At 40.2% G+C, this 17,054-nt stretch overlaps 1 protein-coding gene across 4 annotated transcripts; it reads left to right on the top strand.

Annotated features, from left to right (window-relative positions):
- The first annotated feature begins 699 nt into the window (after positions 1-699).
- kdm2ab (lysine (K)-specific demethylase 2Ab) lies at positions 700-17,005 on the top strand. 4 transcript variants are annotated; one of them, XM_049483909.1, is made up of 23 exons: positions 700-967; positions 2,130-2,168; positions 3,684-3,822; positions 3,923-4,001; positions 4,232-4,278; positions 4,450-4,628; positions 4,733-4,839; positions 5,691-5,784; positions 5,935-6,088; positions 6,246-6,361; positions 7,297-7,423; positions 7,510-7,841; positions 7,999-8,076; positions 8,613-8,879; positions 8,982-9,116; positions 9,214-9,294; positions 10,161-10,427; positions 10,742-10,774; positions 11,679-12,583; positions 13,888-14,051; positions 14,146-14,292; positions 14,614-14,826; positions 16,132-17,005. In XM_049483909.1, exons 2-23 carry the CDS (start codon positions 2,133-2,135, stop codon positions 16,311-16,313), a joined length of 3,882 nt encoding a protein of 1,293 aa, XP_049339866.1. In that variant the 5' UTR covers positions 700-967; positions 2,130-2,132; the 3' UTR covers positions 16,314-17,005. The 4 variants fall into 4 exon arrangements, with proteins under 4 accessions (XP_049339866.1, XP_022539209.2, XP_022539211.2 ...); XM_022683488.2 differs by having other exon boundaries at positions 702-967; positions 11,709-12,583; XM_022683490.2 differs by lacking the exon at positions 10,742-10,774 and having other exon boundaries at positions 705-967; positions 11,709-12,583.
- The last annotated feature ends 49 nt before the right edge of the window (positions 17,006-17,054 follow it).

Below are 17,054 nucleotides of genomic sequence, written 5' to 3'. Positions count from 1 at the left end.
ATTGGTCAACTGAAAACATATGAACACATAACTTACAGCATCTGCTACTATGCCATTGAGCAGTAATACTGGTCAATCAGTTTTACCAGCTAAATGACCAGTCTTTCAACCATGAAAGACTATCTGAAACCGATTTTCTTGACAAAATTTTTATTCATTTTTTCACCGAAATTGACTCCTTCAATTGCAATAATAAATAGCAAATTTGACGTTAAAAATAAACCATAAAGCATGTGTGATATTTTACAAATATTGATTTGTGTAAATAATTATCCTTAAAGAGTATACAGTAGACACATCTCAAATGGGATCTGTTATACCATGTTATATATACCATGTGACCAGCTTGCTTTACACAATAAATCTTTCCAAAAAATGTAGAATAACTATATTTTTAAAAAATCAGCAAAAAACAGCCCTGCACTCTATTTATACTTGTATTATTTAAGTATTAAAGTATTATTTAATATATCTGTAAATATATCTGTAAAGATAATAATTAAATGACTGGCTATTAAAGAGCGAGGATTGGTTAATCCTGCGGTAAACGTGCTTTACTCTCACCCAATAAATGTTTAGTTCCGTGCAGCACATATACCGTTCATTTCCATTTATTGGCTCTATAATACAGAGACACGAGGCGTGGTTAATCCGAGAGCTGCTGTACTTGAGTGGCGTGGGCATTATCCAATCAGCGTACAGCTGTGCAGCGGTGTCCCACACTGCCGCGCTCGGATTGGTCCTGGTCCTGGGCCGAGGGCGGGCCTTATGCACGGTCGTGCCGTGTGTGTGTAATGACAAGCTGCAAATGGCGGATGGAGACGGACCGCTTTAACTTTATCCCACAATAACAATACTGAGCTTACCGAGTGAGCGCAGGATGCTCTGCGGGTCTAGTTAGGACTGGCCCGGTTCCTACAACGACCACTGGCCTTTCAGAACCGGGCAGAAACCGAACTACAGCCAGGTAGTTTATGTGCTAACGTTATAAGTAGTTAGCATTTAAAGGTCTTGTTTTGTTTCCAGGCAGCGCTGTGTTCAGCCGGGACTGAGCGGCTGAAGTGCCCGGCAGTGAGGATGCTGCTGGCGGGCTGCTGATGGTAGCTGACCGTGGGCGGTTATTGGGTCTTTCAGACCTCCTTTAGCTAACACTGTTTTAGCATTGTTTTAGCACTGTTTTAACATTGATTGGGCTTCACTGTGACAGAGTTAGGTTGGCTAACGTTACTCAGCTGTGTGATTAGATAGGTAACGTAGCTGCTTAGCTTGCTTGCTAGCTAGGTAGCCAACAAACCTACAAATTGGCTTCTAGGTTAACTAGAGCTTTTAAAAATCTAGCTACGTTATGTACCTTAGCTGCAAACAGTGCAGAAAGGGAAGGAAGGCGAGCCTTCAGCTTCTTTAGCTGGAGTTCAGTAAGACCACCTAATTCAGCCCTAGATAGGGTTAGTGTTCTCCAAAGGATGTTTAGATGCTTCCTCTAATATTTAAGTTATCATACTGGGAAGTTGACTTCAGAGCATCAGGATTTGGTATTTGGTCAAACTTGAGTAACCCAACTTGGTTAGATTGTGTAGGTTATCTAACTACAACATTACAGAGAGAGAAAGAGCTGGAGAGAGAGGGGGAGGCAAGTGGAGAACAGTTGGGCTAACTAGCTAAGTGGAGCTATCTGGCTAAGCCTTAGTTTGTTTGGGCTTATCAGTAAATGAGCAACTTTAGATTAAACTGAAATTAAAACCATTTAAACAGCTTTTCTTTCCACTGCTTTATAATCAGTGTTATCTTAGAAAATTCAAAACAGCTGTTATTAATGCCTACTCTCCAATCAAGTGAGCCCAGCTGATTTGTATGATCAAACTCTTTGTCTCTGCCAACAAACAGCTCAGGCAGCGAGGTTAGCTAGCGAGCTAACTAACTAGTTAGCTAACTTAATGACTTACTTAATTTACACACATCCTCCTGTATTATTTTATGCATTATACTAATAATAGAGCCCTTGTTAAACCACACTATAAATTAAGTTAGATTAAGTGTGTTTCAGTGAGCTAGCTTTAACTGTCACTGGTCACGCCTCCAAACTCAGCACCAGCTTCTTCACTTCGCTAAAGCGTTTCTTCCCTTTTCAGGCGATGGATGACTCTCAGCCCCGCTACAGCAAGCGCCTGGTAAGTTGCGTTTTCACTCTTAAGCACTTTATCTAAAGTAAACATGGCTCTAAAAGTCAATTAGGTTTATATAAAGGTTGTTTTAGCCGTAATAAACACTGTTATCAGCGCTGTTGGCAGTATTTGGGGCTCCAGTGCTGCTCAGCAGATGCTTAGTCATAACAATAGAAGCACCTGCAGGGGTGATGAAGCCGCCTCGAGCTCAAGCTTATTTAATATTAAATTAAGTTTATTAGTAATTAGTTGGGAAGACATGGCATTGTTTTATTTGTTAACAGTTTGTTTAATTATTTTTACATGCACTTTTAGTTAACTGCAATGCATGATACATTTACATTTACAGAAAAATGTATTTAATTTATTTTCTCTTTTTTTAAACGTCATACTTAAAAGAAAAAGTTAGCATGGAGTGTTATTTCTCTATATATTGTTAAAACAATTTTTTAAAGAATAATTTGTATTTAATTTTATTGAGTATTGAGTAATTGAGTATTTTATACATAAAGGCTTTATACTGATCTTAACCGTAACAAAGATGTCAGAAGGTTGGTTAATACATTGATCCTTTCAAATAGGTGAAATACTTGATTTAACAATATTAATTGGAGAATGTTCTGAAAGTATTATTTCATATTTAAGGAAATAATATCTTTGACACTTATCACTTAATCCAAGGTAGCCCTGCACAATATATAGTTTCAGCATAGTCATCGCGGTGTGCAATGATGGCAATGACTTGTTCATTGTGAAATTACATAAAAAAAAAAAAGCTGCTTGATACAAAGGAAAAATGCACACTTTTCTTATGTTCCTTGTCGTATCTACCTGAAACAGATTATATCTGCCTATTGTTGTTTTATTTTACTTTAATATGGAATACCTGATCTGCATTATTAATATTGGAACATGCTTTTCTAGTGTTGCAGTATACGCTACCAGCCATTTAAGCTTAAAGTCCAGTCAACAACCAGAAATGGTACAAAATATAAGAAAATTAAAAAGCAGCTTGTCTGGGCCATACAGTATTGCTACTGGACAACTAAAAATAGCTGTGTTTTTAAATTTTTGACTGGTAGTGTATATCGCAGATATTATTTTTCTGTCTTGCATTGATTTGATCAAATAATGAGAATAATATTTTATTTGAATATGATTTAATCTAAATAACATTATGCTTTTACAGTGAAACAAATATTCTATTTTCTTATGATGCTCACTGGCATGTTGGCTTGAACACATGTAGACTTGGGTTCTGGGATTAAGCATTTATATGATAGTCTTAGCTAATTAATTATATCAGGTTAATTTTTTTCTTTATATATTAAATCCAGATATTTAATTAATTCTTGAGTTTTCTCAGAGGTTTTGTCATACAACACTACTTAATCCCTAAAACAGGCTGTGCCTGAGACATCATGCAGTTTCATCATAACCATCTTGTGTAATATTTATTTATATGGGTTTTTTTTATCAGATGATTTGCTCTTTAATTCAGACCTGACATTCTGTGTTTAGCGAACAGGAACGCGGCGGCGCTACCAGGATGATGGCATCTCAGATGATGAAATTGAGGGGAAAAGAATGTTTGACCTTGATGAAAAACTTCAAAGCAGCTACTTTAATTCAGACTTGGTCAAAATCATGGATGGAAAAGGTTTGTAACACACCTTCCCCATTTATCATTATTAATGACATCTTACGGTAAACCACAATACATTTTAACTATGTGCATTGTGTGCTTTGTCTCCCTTTAGACTTCACTTTTGAGTACATCCAGCAGGAAGGGCTTCGAACCCCAATCATCTTTACTAAAACAGATGGTCTTGGCATTCAGTATGTGTTTTGTGTTCTGCTTTTAGCCCATAGTACTTTGCTAAAGATTTAGTAGATGCTTTACATGGTTCTTTAGATGATTGCGTAAAATGTTTTACTTGAGGTGTTGTTTAACATTTTAAAGATTCTTCAGGCTCACATGTAGGACCTAAACAAGCTGTTTGTTTGTCTGTGTCAGCAATAATTAGAAAATGTTGAAATGACATGAAAGCCTGTTTTATCTCTTACAGGATGCCTGATGAAGATTTCAGCGTGAGTGATGTGAATCTGTTTGTAGGTAAGAATTTCTTCATGGTTTTTCAGTTATTTTCTTTTTATTGTTTCTAATTTTGTTACCCATATTTTTATTTTAACGCCCTGGAAATTGCCACAGTGTATGAAAGATGTCATACAATATTGAATAGCAGTTGATGCTGTTTGTATGCGTTTTTTTTTTTTCTCCCTATAGGCAGTCGAAGGATGATTGATGTGATGGATGTAAACACTCAGAAAGGCATTGAGATGTCAATGAGTCAGTGGAGACGGTACTATGAAACTCCACCTTCAGAAAGGGAGAAGCTGTACAATGTCATTAGTCTTGAGTTTAGTCATACAAAACTGGAGCACCTCGTCAAGAGACCGGCTTCGGTACATAGTGAACAGACCCTTCACTAACCCCTACATTATAAAACTTCATAACATTTATTCTGTAATAAATCCTTACTGTTCATGGTTCACTTTTCTGCTTTTAGGTGGATGTGATTGACTGGGTGGACAACATGTGGCCTCGGCACCTGAAAGAGAAACAGAGAGACTCCACTAATGCCATTATAGACATGCAGTACCCAAAAGTACAGAAGTGAGTTACTGTGTTCCATGTTTACTTTTACACACGATATAGAGTAGATTCTTATGGTTCGTTACTACAGTGTACTTATTGTATTGATACCATATGTAAAAGTTTTAGGTACCTATGGAGAATTAGAATGTGAAAGCGCATTATCTGGGGAAAAAAGTGTTTATTTACACAGTGAAACACAAATAATATACACAGAAAACATTCATACAGGAAGTAATAGATTTACAAGACTTTGTTTGTTAAATTTTCAAAACCTGGTATTAAATACAGTAATCATATCAGCAGCTGGTTTGGTAAATCAGAGCTTAATGATAATCAGGTAAATCATGTGACCTGCTTAAGAAAAGTGGGTTTTCCCTATCCACAAAATGTGCACAAAAACCTCTGAACAGCAATAGTCTGTTGTTTTAAATAAAACTGTTATTAATAAAAACATTTAAAAATGTTAATATAAAGATTATTCTCCTAAAGACACAAAGACCACATTGGATCCCTCAGTTTTTTTTTAATGCCACTAATGTTATTTAAAGTTTTTTTGCGAAGTTTACTTGTAGTTTTTTTGCTGAAATTTCAGGAGTTTGAGTAAAACGTGTCTAACGAGAAATTCTTGTTTCTTTTACTCTGTTTACCTTTTCAAAGGTGATCTCAATTTTTTTTACAGTAAACTCTGTCACTGCGAAGAGAAATGCACTTATACAATGTGATTAGGTGTCCTTCAGTGTCCACAGTACTGCATATAGATTCACATTTTGGTCACTTGTACTGTTTCCCTGAAAAAATATTCACTTCACTCCATGTCAAACTTTATTTGGAGCAGATGCATGATGTAATGTCATTCTCATCCCACACAGGTATTGTCTGATGAGTGTGAAGGGCTGCTTCACAGACTTCCACATAGACTTTGGCGGCACATCAGTCTGGTACCATATCCTAAGGGGAGGCAAGGTGAGAGCCAAACACAGCAGAGTTACACGGCTGAAAGCATCTTGAGTCTCATGTTCATGTGATACCCTCGGCTTTGATGGGTTATAGAAGTGTCTGGAGAAAGTTGGTAATAAACCCTGTTTCACTTTCTGACCCTCGAATGACCTGCAGGTGTTCTGGCTGATCCCACCCACGCCACAGAACCTGGAGCTCTATGAGAACTGGGTGTTGTCAGGGAAACAGGGTGACATTTTCCTTGGAGACAAAGCCACAGACTGCCAGCGCATTGAGCTAAAACAGGGCTACACCTTCATGATCCCGTCAGGTATCTATATGCACATGCTATTGGCCCTTATTTCCACTGGTACCAGATGCTAGTTAACATTAAAAGATTTTTAAAAATGAAAAGCTTTTTGTAAAATTCTGGTTTTTAATACTCTATGGTTGCTTTATTTCCTTATTTGTTGTGTGTGCACATGCAGGTTGGATCCATGCAGTATACACTCCCGAGGATACACTGGTGTTTGGTGGGAATTTCCTTCACAGTTTCAACATTCCAATGCAACTAAACATATACAACATTGAGGACCGCACACGGGTTGGTTTTATATCATTATAATGAACACATTTTTCTGTTCAAAAGTCTTAAGGCCAATTTATACTTGTGCATTGAACCTACTCTGTAGTCTACTGGTTGCCGGGTACCCTAAGCCTTTACCTAAGCCGTAGCTCGACACACCTCCCTAGAAATATAACTACACATCATGCAATGTGGAGCTGCATCAAAGGAGCCAAACAATGCATTTAAGCATTCTAATTTGTTAATTTTACAGAAGCATTTTGGGGAAAAAAATCTTTAAAAGCTCCACTTTTATTGGCTGCTGTGTGGCACCAGCAATGACTCACAGAACCTCAAGTTATGGCACAGCTTTAATCACTGTATAGAAAAAAAATATGATTTGTTCTTAACAGTGCTGCTCTTCTCTTATTGTTTTAATGATCTGATAGTAAGGTGAAGATTATACTTGCTTAACTTTTAGCCTTGACACCACTTGCTTACTGGCTGCATTTGAGCTTCATTTCCATGGACACTGGCACAAAAAAAGTCATGGTCATGAGGTGAGGTTCACGTAGCATCATGTTTTTTCATAAATAGCAGAGTCTGGAGGTGATTAACTGCTCTCAAGTATCAATAACACCTTGTTGTCCAGAAGTCACGTTCATGTTTAAATAAGACATTTTCAGGTGGGCAGAGTTAATGGAAATTGTGTGAATGGAAATAAAACACAGCTGGATGGCAAGATAATGGAAAGGTTTAGGGTCCGAAATCAGGAAGTACACGCACCTATAACTTGGAATTGTTAAAAAGCGTTAAAAAGGGCTTTATCGACCTATTCACATACACAAAAAAAAAATGTGCTTTTAATTGAGCTTGAGCTTATAATGACTTTACAAGGCGGGCCAGAACAGGTCGGGCTCGGACAGAATTGAGCTCATTCACTTTATGCCTGTACTCCTGTCTCTCTCTTTCAGGTTCCATCTAAGTTCCGTTACCCTTTCTATTACGAGATGTGTTGGTACGTGTTGGAGCGTTACCTCTACTCTTTAACAAACACCTCTCATCTAACACCGGAGTTCCAGAAACACTCTCTGGGTATAGGTGAGTACAGTATGAAACAAAGACATATTTCTAATCTAATCTGAAGAACATCTTCTGACAATATGAATGTATGATCTTATTTGCAGGTCTGAAGAAGGAAGACTACAGCAAACAAAACGAACTCAATGGTCATACAGGGGACGGGGAGGAGGAGTCTGAGGGGGAAGAGGATGAGGAGGAGGAGGAGGAGGGCGAGGGTGAGGGTGAGGGTGAAGATGTTATGGACATTAAGGAGGAAGATAACCAAGAAGAGAAGGCTCCCTCCCCTCCGGCCCGTCCAGACGTGAAAGTGCACCTGACACCGTTTGAGCTGGAGGGCCTATGGCAGCTACTGCACAAATTGGAGGAACTGCCCGCTCACAAGAAGTGTGTCCCCGTGGGCATCAGAAATGCTCCTGCGCTTCTCAATGACATTCGGGTACACCTCCTTTACCCCCTTTATTGTTACAAATGAATTATGAAAGTAATTAAGTAATTATCTGCTGAAATATTTGACAAGTGATTTCATCAACAGTATGAATAACTCATCAGTCATTAAATGTTAAATAAGTACCCTTTCTTTTCCCTATCCTTAGGCTGTGCTGAAGGAGCATGCCAATGATGATCCAAAATTGTCTTACACTGGAAAACCAATAGTCACGTGGCCAAAACGGGTAAGAGCTAAGATTAACATTATTCAGTCAGGTGTACTATACGCACATTACTAATCCATACACTGTGCATTACACTAGACACCCAGTTTAATCAGCCCAGGCGTTTATTAGCTTTTGTTACAGAACTGTAAATTAGTGTAAGTCACTCCTCCAGGTGTGTTCAGGTGACCAATGGCATTGCTTTAGGAGCAATTTGGAAAGAGATAAGTCGCTTTATCTAACTTTGAGGAAGCACAGCCTCCCAGCAGCTGTGTTTGAGAGGGTTGTCCTAACTACTGGGTGGAAATTGGAAATTACTAAAAATTAGGGTTTTAAAATTAAATGAATAAGTCTTACCATATTTCCAAATGTTTATGGACACTATTAGGGTTAAGCTGTGGAACAGTGGCACTGTGTTCTTTGATTTGGGGAGTTATGGTTAAGGTGGAGTGGTGATCATCCAACATCCTGGCTTAACAACTGCTTTTGTTGCTGAATAAACTCTTTAAGTAATACCAGTATGTTTTATGAATGTTTGTTATTCTCTTTGGTTTCAGCCCTCGTGGTACAAGCCTCCTATTCGTCCCCTGTCTCCAGTTAATCGTCAGCGGGCTCCGAGCTCAGGTCCCACGCTGGCACCGGTACCACGTCCTGTAAAACCCCCCTCTTCCATCTCAGCTTTGCGTCGAAGGCGAGTGCGGTGCAAACGCTGTGTGGCTTGCCTACGCACTGAGTGTGGAGCCTGCACTTACTGCAAGGACATGAGGAAGTTCGGTGGTCCAGGCAGACTGAAGAAGACCTGTATTCTCAGACAGTGTCTGGCAGTGAGTACTTGCTTGTTTTTTTCCCTGCATCTTTGGAGCGCTGATGAATATTTGTTATACGTTTTTGGTGTTGTTGTAATCTCCTACACTCTCGTTCTGCAGCCGGGTCTGCCTCTATCTGCTGTGTGTTCCATATGTAAGGAAGGGATCCAGGAGATTGAAGGAGACACAGAACCCACACAAACTCTCATGGAGTGTTCAGAATGTGCTCAGATTACACATCCTGAATGCATAATGGTACATGTACACATTACATATATTTGCTTTTAGAAAACATTGGTTGGTTAAAAGTTCTAGTAATTTAACTTCATCCTCCTTTTCTTTTACCTTAAAGGTGCCAGGAGAGGGTGTGATCAATAAGGACCTGCCCAGTTGCTGGGAATGTCCTAAATGTGTCCAGGAAAAGAACACAGAGGTATGATATATGACCTACTTTTCACTGCAACACTGTTTATATATGATGAGGGGATCTAATGAGTAGCACTGGTTTTTTGGAGTGCTGAACTATTGATCACAAGGTTGTGGGTTCTATACTTGGGTCCACAGAGCTGCCACTGTTTGGCTTGGTACAATAATACACGTCATAGGGCGCCGAGTGGTACAGCGGTCTAAAACGCTGCCACTATGAGCAGGAGGTCGCCGGTTCAAACCCTAGCTCATGCAGCTTTGCCATCAAGCTGCCAGTGCTCAGTGGGCCCTGCTCCCTCTGGGTGTCCGCCGAGCGCACTGGCTGCTCAGCAATGCTGCATCAGCAGCAGCTCGAAAAGAAATATGTCTTCGCCCTCCTGGTGTGTTGGCGCATTACTAGTGATGGGGGACTCCTAATGAGTGGGTTGGGTAATCGGCCGTGTAAATTGGGGAGAAAATGGGAAAAATTAGAAATAAAATTATAAAAAAAATAATAATACACGTCATGATGAAAGTATAATATTAAAATAAAAATCTTTATTTGTAACAACATGCCAGATATTAAGTAGTATGTATCTGTGTGTCTGTAAAATAAGGCTTACCTATTACCATATTATGACAATTATGTATATACCAACCTGTTTCTGTCTTGCACTTGCATACTTGCGGTACAGTGTTAAGAGTCCAGTGAGCTTCAGGAGTTTAGAAGTTCAACCTTAGTTTTGGTCTCCTTTATTTTGGCCACGAGAAGTATTTACAACCGTGCAATAAAAAAAAGGAAAATTTTTGAAAATCCATTTTAAAAACTGTTTATTTCCATTGACATTTTTTCCATTGAGTGTATCTTTTATAATATTAATTTCTGCTCCTCAGTCTTCCAGCAGTAGTTCTGAGAAGGAGTGTGAAGGCAGCGTGACGACTGGTTCCCCATCTTCAGGGCCTCCAGCTAAGCGGGCATACAGAGAGGGTATTGGTGTGGGGTCGCTACGTTTTGGGCGTAAGGGTCATTCTCCCCTGTCGCCCTCCTTCTTCCCTCTGACCCGCTCCAGACGCCAACCCCCACCCTCCCAGAGGCTTCTACTGCAGCACCAGCAAAGCCGGAAGAGAGCCAGCATACAGGAATTACAGCACAGGAGGAGGGTAAGGGCACTCATATCAGTTTTCTTCATTTAGTAGTAATATTTGGTTGAGTTTGAGTTTATGTGCTTAACTATGGGTTGCAATAATTTTCCCACATTTTTCCTGTGTTTGTTTTAAAGAATAATAGAAACTTCAGAATTCATCATTGCAAAGACGTTATTCAGTTTATACAGAGCTGTAATCTATCACTAGGTGTAAAATTGGGCAGATGTGTTTTTAAACTGTTCTTCATTTTACACAGCAAACAGTCCATTTTGCCTCAAATACATAATCTCAGTCATGATGAATGTGATTGTTTTTCTTCTTTGCCACAGATAAGGTTAGAACGGAAAAAAATTCTTCAGTCGGTGAGGCTTTATCCCTATATGCCACCTATACTGTGTGTGAACATGCCAGCATCACCCTGCATCAGTTGTTCCTGTCATTGTTGTTGTGTTTACAGTGCATTAGGGCTGCACAATTAAGACATAATTAGCCATGTATTTATCTACTCATCAGTGTTATTTTCGTTGACGAAAAATTTTCGTCATAGTTTTCGTCAATGAAGCTTTTTCTTTTCCAAGACGAAAACAAGACGATAACTAAATAAAAACAGCATAATAAAAATAAAAACGGTCAATCATGTGGCAGCAGTGCAATACGCACAATCATGCAGATAGGGGTCACTGGCTTTAGGCGTAATAGTCAGGAATTTAAGAATGAGCAAAAGATTTTATCTTTAATGGGATTTTGGATATGGGCATGATTGTTGGTGCCAGAATATATTTTATTTGAGTGTTTCTAGAACTTCTGGTCTCTTGGAATTTTTAGCACAACAGTCTCTATAGAGTTTTCTGTCAGTGGCAGTTATGCAGATATATGAGAGAGTTGTAACTGGCAGTTATTGATAAAGTTTAACAGAGAATAACCAGACTGGTTGGAGGTGATCGAATGGCTACAGTAACTCAGAAAACCACTGTGCATAGTAAGGTGCTTTTCTGCACAGTGCAGTTGTACACAGACCCATCATCCAAGTAGGAGCTGGGTGGACTGCAACAGCAAAACTTGACCATGTATGGATCCACTTCTGTCAGCTAAGAACAGAAAGCTCAGGCTACTGTGGTCTGATTAATCAAGATTTTTTTTTAAATTGTGCAGCCCTGTTACATCCTCATTGCCCTCACCCATTCTATTTTGCTCGTTTTCTCCACCCTCCTTCTTTGCTTGCATTTTTTTTCTGTCTCTCCTGTTTTCCGTCTTTCTTTCTCTCAGACTCGTTCATCTGTCTCTCTTTCTCCAAAGCTCCTGCGTCAGCGGACTTTGGAGAGGAGTGCAGCAGTCCGGGCAGCCCTCAGCAAGGGCACATCCCGTGGGAGATCGGTGCCGGCCTACAGGGGGAGAGGGGTGCGGTTCCGTGGCGGAGGTCGAGTTGGAGCTCTGAGAGGACGGATGGAGAAAGAGGAACGTGGGACAGACAGCGATGAGGAGGAAGGTCGAGCAAAGGATGAAAGGAGAGAAAACGGACGGGCTGGTAAAGAGAATTGGCCACAGAGGCACAGCAGAGGGGCAAATGTGGAGGAGAATGGAGACGGACAGCAGAATGGAGAGCGAGATAGGAACGACGATGAAGAGCACTCCCGATCAGACTCTTCCACAGCGCTCAGTGACGAGGTCCGAGGTCAGAGGTCTTGCGTGACTGTAACCTTGCAGCCTTCTAGGGGTAGGAGGGACCCCAGCACCATTGTGCCCAAACTGGAGGCCAACGTATCTGCCAGAAGCCTCCCGCAGAGTCCCAGGGACCTCCATGGCAAGTCGTTACTTCGCCCACCACTCCGAAATGGAGCCCGCCACTCAAAAAAAACTCACACAAACCTTCACACACACATAGCAAAGTCACACACTGAAAGAACTCACGTCCAGTCCCCCATGTTAACCAGAACCACTTCCAAACATTCCCACATGGGCCAGAACCACTACAGCGGGAGGAATTCACGGCTGGACAGAATAAAGCCTTTAAAATCCACTTCTTCATCCAGCACAGTCGCTTGTGGATCGTCTGAGCAGAATGGAGTGAGCGAGCCTGGATGTGAGAGACTGGTGTGGGTGTCTGTCTTCCGCTACCTGACTCAAGCCGAGCTGTGTGTCTGCATGTCTGTCTCCAAGAACTGGTACAAATGGTAAATATGTAGGCTACTGATGGTAGTGGTTATTTGTAGAGCTACACTGTATGTCCAAATGTATATGTATACCTTCCCTTTCTAATGAATACAGTCAGAAAATGATTGAGTTGGGAATAAGCATCCAACATCCTGACCTCACTTCTGCTGCTGCTGGTTAAATGCATTTAAATCTTTACAGCAATGCTCCCAACTCTAGTAGAAAGTGTTTCCTGATCAGGAGATCGCCAGTTCGAATACTGTTCATGTAGCTTGCCATCGGCTACAGGAGCCCCATGAGAGCACAATTGACCTTGCTCTCTCTGGGTGGCTAGATGGCGCTCTTTCCCCTCATCACTCCAAAGGGTGATGTCCTCAGCACGAGGCGTCTGTGAGCTGATATATCAGAACTGAGGTGCTGCGCATGTGCTAGTCTTCACTCTTTTGGTGTTGGGGCATCACTAATGATGGGGGGAATCCTAATGAGTGGCCTGGGTAATTGGCCGTATAAATTGGGGAGAAAATGGAGAAAAAAAATAAATAAATAATTTTTTTTTTAAAAGTGTTTCCCGAACAGTAGACAGTTAATCTAACATATAAATTCTCTTTAATACCATTTCAGTAGAAACAATGAATGAGCAATGTCCCAGTACTTCTGTCCAATAGTGACTATATCATTGCGGTCACAAAATAACTTTGACAACAAACCCTTATAGATGGACCAGACAGCCAGATTAACTTTATGTGAAAAGATCAAAAACAGGGTTTTTGCATGACTCTGGCCATATGAAAGTATATATATAAAAAAAACAATAAACACTGTCGCAAACCAAATTTAAAAAAGGTTATACAAATAGTAAAAGTGGTCAAAATGCCAAATTTGTGTATGAATATGCTGTATAAAACTGAAATAATTTATGATCAGTTAAAACAGTTTAATCTTTAAAAAGAGTTTTAACAAAATCCAGTTTTTGCATTCTGATTATCGTTTTTCTTCATTTAAAATGAGAAGATCTAAGAAATATCACATTAGTCTCATGAGCTAAAACTGAGAAAAATCCAGATTTCCAGTCTGTGATTGGATCCAATTAAACTATTTTACACAACTGTAGTATATAATGTGGAACCACGTGTCTTATGAATGGCCTTTTGTAAAGGATCAGACGCATTATATTCTGTCTGCTGAACTTCCCATGAACCCCTCTGTCCTTGTACTCCCCAAGACAGATATGCTTTCTTATCTTGCTTATTTTAGCAACCTGCTAGTTTTAATTTAACTGCAAGGCATGGTTGTATGTGTGCTAACTTTGTTGTTACTGTTACAGGGGGTGTGATAAGCGCTTGTGGACGCGGGTCAATTTAAGCTGCTGCCAATCCATCAGTCCACAGGCCCTCTCTGGCATCATCAAACGCCAGCCGGTCACACTGGACCTTTCTTGGACCACCATATCCAAGCAACAGCTCAGCTGGCTCATCAACCGGCTGGCTGGTATGTATATATGCAAGTACTTATGCACGTGCACAGTATGAGATATAAATTGTGGCTAATCTGTACTCCTGTTTTCACTCCTTCCTGTTTTCAGGGCTAAAAGATCTGGTTTTATCAGGGTGCAGCTGGACAACAGTCTCAGCTCTAAGTTCTCTTAGATGTCCATTATTGCGCTCGTTAGATCTGCGTTGGGCAGACGGCATCAAGGAACCACAGATCCGAGAACTCCTCAGCCCACCAGGTACATACAAGCACTTTGTGTACTTTCTAGGAAAACAAAATGCCAGAGGAACCTCAAAAAAGATTTTGCGTTTGCATTTACAACTTTCTTACCAAGGATGGAAAAAGAACAAGGGTCTAATATAATTAGTAACTTTTTTTTTTTTTTTTTTTTTTTTTTTTTTTTTTTTTTTTTTTTTTTTTTACATCAGGTTACTGAAATTTTAACATGAACAACTGGTCTGATGCTGTGGAAACATAAAAAACTGACTAATGTGTTTTCAAGGTGAATATATGCAGAGTTCTTTTCATTTACATACATTTTACATTTGTCTGCATGCAGGTTGCAATAACCGATCCCAGCTGCGGAACATGCAGTGTTTGAGGCTGTGTGGTTTGGATGTGACAGAGGCGACTCTGAGGCTGATAATCAGACACATGCCCCAGCTAACGAGGCTGGAGCTCTCACACTGCCCTCTGACTGACAATGCTCTCAACCTCCTAACCGCTGTGGGCTCCTCCACACGCAACACTCTCACACACCTCAACCTAGCAGGTAGGCATGCACACATGTATTTGTACACTCATATATACGTCAGTTAAGGCAGGGAGCAAGGAAATGCTTGTCCCTTCACACAATTTCATCTAATTGTCTGGACAGGATTGTTTTACTGTATTTTTCGGATTAAATGGCACCCCAGATTACAAGGTGCACTATCAATACCAGGGGTGTTGCCAGGTTTCCTTCTTATTTAGCCTGTCTTGCCACTGGAGGGCGAGACCTGTAAAGCTAAGCTAAGTTAAGTAAGCTAAGCTAAGCTAAGTTTTTTTTTTTTTTATATTCTTAAAAAAAATAAGTTTTAGACGAGTCAGACAAGTCAAACAAGCGCTGGATATGAATCTACAGAGATTTCTCTCCTGAAAACTGTTTATTTGGGTGAGTAAAGTGCTTCTGTTTATTTACAGTAAGCTTGGATATACAGATTTCCACTAAAGCTGGAGCATTAGCGGCTAACTGCTAATGCCGTGTAACTCCCGCCCGACTGTGCTCCACTGAGGAACCCTGAGTGTTCTGGTTAACCAGGGCGATATTAGCTAGTGCTTCGTCCCACATAGCTTGTTTTAACACTATAAACTCGCATACAGGTCCGATATACTCACCTCTAAATGACTGAATGGCTAGCGTTTAGTGGCTAATACTAATACTAAACAAACTGAAACTCCTGTATAATGCTGCACTTGTTCCTTACAACCTGACAGGTAAAATTCATACATAATGCACAAAAAAGTATTTTAAGTGCGCCTCATAGTGAGAAAAATACAGTAATTGGTAAAATACATTATTGGACTGACCTCCAGATAGGGATTATGCATAATCTTGCACTACACAGCATTTTGAAAAATATATAGTCAACAAGTAGGCCTATTGCTTGTCAGAGAAACTGGCCCTGTGTGTTTACATTTGGTATTTAAAATTAAGAACATACAGTACACCTATTCAATCATACAGATCTGTATGCATGGTGTTTTTGGTTATTTTAGGCGTGGCAGGATTGTTGATGTCATAGTAGCTGGTTAAGCATATTTCTAGAACTGATGATTTCTTGATATTTTAGGCAAAACAGTCTCTAGAATTTATTTAGAATGTGGTTAATAAAGAACAAATTTAGTGAGCAGCTGTACTATAGACATAGAGTGTTGAGGAAAGAGATCGGGAAGAATTGCCCCTCAAAGTCATTGTTGCATGCAGTTGTTTAGTGCAACACTTTTTGTATTAGGACAGGTTTTTTTTTACATAACTGCTAAAATAATCTCTCTCTCTCTCTCTCTCTCTCTCCCCCCCTCCCTCCCTCCCACGCAGGCTGCAGTCGTCTGACTGACCACTGTCTGCCATACCTGCAGCGTCTGTCCTGTCTCTCAGTGCTGGACCTGCACGATTGCAAGGGAGTCTCCCGGCAGGCCTGCGAGAAATTCATCTCCGAACTGTCAGTCACTGCTCTTTACTGCCTGTCAGATGACAAACTCATCCAGAGGATATCTTAGAACCTAGTCTTTTCTAAGAGAGGCAGACGTGTGTGTGTGTGTGTGAAGAACAAATACAGGAAGGCTGTTGGTGCGTGTGTGGAAGTATGGATGGTCAGTAAGGTCGCTCTGTTTAACAGAGAGCTTTGCATCATGTGTGGATTGTGAGGAGTGAGGAGCTCTAAGCGTCCAGAGCGGAGCTTGTGTATAAATAGCGATGGGAACGTCTTATTTGTAATTAAGTCCCTCCCTCTGTTCTGTGTACACGAGTACTGCAATTGGCAATCACGTCGATTCTCAGGCCTGGAATGCTGTGGGCTCTTCCAACAGGAGTTTAATACAGGTGCTATTCCAACAGCTTTTCTATACCAGGGCAGGCCTGTTTGCATGCCTCTCCTGAGTCCTTCCTCTCCTTTATTTGACTTTCGTTATTCGTAGCAGGGTGTCGCACTTCGTTTCACTCCTTGAGTTTATTTTTTTTTAGGAGGAATAACTTTTTTTTTGTTCTCAGTTCCTCTAAAAAGAGTATAGATATGCTGTATATCTATAAATATATATGTATACAACCCTGTGTAAATGTATTTCTCTTATGTAGTCTGCCAGAAAGAAGAAATCTGTAGCAATGTAATTATTTTTTGGATGCTTTGTTTAGTTTTTTCACTTTGTTTTTGATTGTTTTTTCAAAACAAATAAAGAAATGATAAACTGTTCTACATTAATTTTACTGTAACTTTGTAAGTAGAAAGACAACAGCTGTTATCC

This window comes from Astyanax mexicanus, chromosome 10, assembly GCF_023375975.1.
Source record: "Astyanax mexicanus isolate ESR-SI-001 chromosome 10, AstMex3_surface, whole genome shotgun sequence".
NCBI classification, from domain to species: Eukaryota; Metazoa; Chordata; class Actinopteri; order Characiformes; family Acestrorhamphidae; genus Astyanax; species Astyanax mexicanus.
The sequence above is the reverse complement of the archived record's forward strand: the minus strand, read 5'-3'. Positions and strand labels throughout refer to the sequence as shown.

Coding starts and splice junctions, on each gene's coding strand:
- kdm2ab (XM_049483909.1), top strand. CDS start 2,133: ATGGATGACTCTCAGCCCCGCTACAGCAAGCGCCTG. Junction 3,823..3,922: donor CAAAATCATGGATGGAAAAG/GTTTGTAACACA, acceptor GTCTCCCTTTAG/ACTTCACTTTTGAGTACATC. Junction 8,077..8,612: donor TAGTCACGTGGCCAAAACGG/GTAAGAGCTAAG, acceptor CTTTGGTTTCAG/CCCTCGTGGTACAAGCCTCC.